Source organism: Galeopterus variegatus, unplaced genomic scaffold (assembly GCF_000696425.1).
Source record: "Galeopterus variegatus unplaced genomic scaffold, G_variegatus-3.0.2 Scaffold8558, whole genome shotgun sequence".
NCBI lineage: Eukaryota > Metazoa > Chordata > Mammalia > Dermoptera > Cynocephalidae > Galeopterus > Galeopterus variegatus.
Window position 1 is genome coordinate 18647 of NW_007734669.1, and position 909 is coordinate 19555.

Consider the following 909-nt stretch of genomic DNA (forward strand, 5'->3'; position numbering starts at 1 on the left):
CATCCCTATATGGGATCCGAACCCGTGGCCTTGGTGTCATCAGCACCGCACTCTCCCGAGTGAGCCACAGGCCGGCCCCATCACAGTTGTTTTTAACCATGAGGAAACGTTTAATTTTTCTTTAACCTTTTTTTCTTTTTATCTTTCCAAAATATTAATAAATTATCATTATCATCATCATTTTTGCTGGGTCAGAGAACATCATTATATGATAGAGACAACGAAGACACACACTGTTGAGTGAGCAGGGACCGAACGTGGCAGCCACACCTGATGCATCACAAGAGAAGACACGCACACCAGGGTCTCCACGCTCATGCACCTTAATGATACTCAGTTGCCTCCTGAGCTGTGGGTTCAGTGTCTGAAGAGGAGCAGCAGATCTCCCACTGGCAATGACCACTGCGGGCACCCGGGCCCCGCCCACAGCCTGCATGGTAGCAACTCACCATTCAGCAGAGCCTGGCATTATGGGCAGCTATGGTGAGAGGAGGACGGCTGCGGGTGAGCCTCTCTGCTGAGTATTCAACAGGGAAACTAAAAGATTAAATAAATCATCCCAAACACACAGAGAAGTTATTGCTTTTCTAATAGCCACTTTGCTATTGGAGGATCCTCTCTGCGGGATATAAATACAGGCTGGGCTTTGCACTTGCATCCTTGGGGAGAGAGCATGAAGCCCCCATGTCCGTCCTCCACCGGACGGATCTCTTATTTGCCTCTCTCGGGCTGAAGGCTGTCGGACAAGCACTTGAGCTGCTCCTCGCCAAGGTGTATTTTATCCTCCAACTCCCGCTGCTCGATGATGAGGGCTGACTTCATCTTCACAAAGTGCTCGTAGTCCGCGAGGCTGTCCTCACCGAGATACCTGGCCAAGATGTCAAACACGACGCGCTTGCGGCGGTCCAG

At 50.7% G+C, this 909-nt stretch overlaps 1 protein-coding gene across 1 annotated transcript in view; it reads right to left on the reverse strand.

Annotated features, from left to right (window-relative positions):
• Positions 1–114: 114 nt before the first annotated feature.
• The window catches only part of SHROOM2 (shroom family member 2), a 66275-nt gene continuing 65480 nt past the window's right edge, over positions 115–909 (reverse strand). Inside the window, exon 10 of the mRNA XM_008592978.1 lies at positions 115–909. Coding sequence (XP_008591200.1) covers positions 712–909 — 198 coding nt within the window. The 3' untranslated portion in view covers positions 115–711.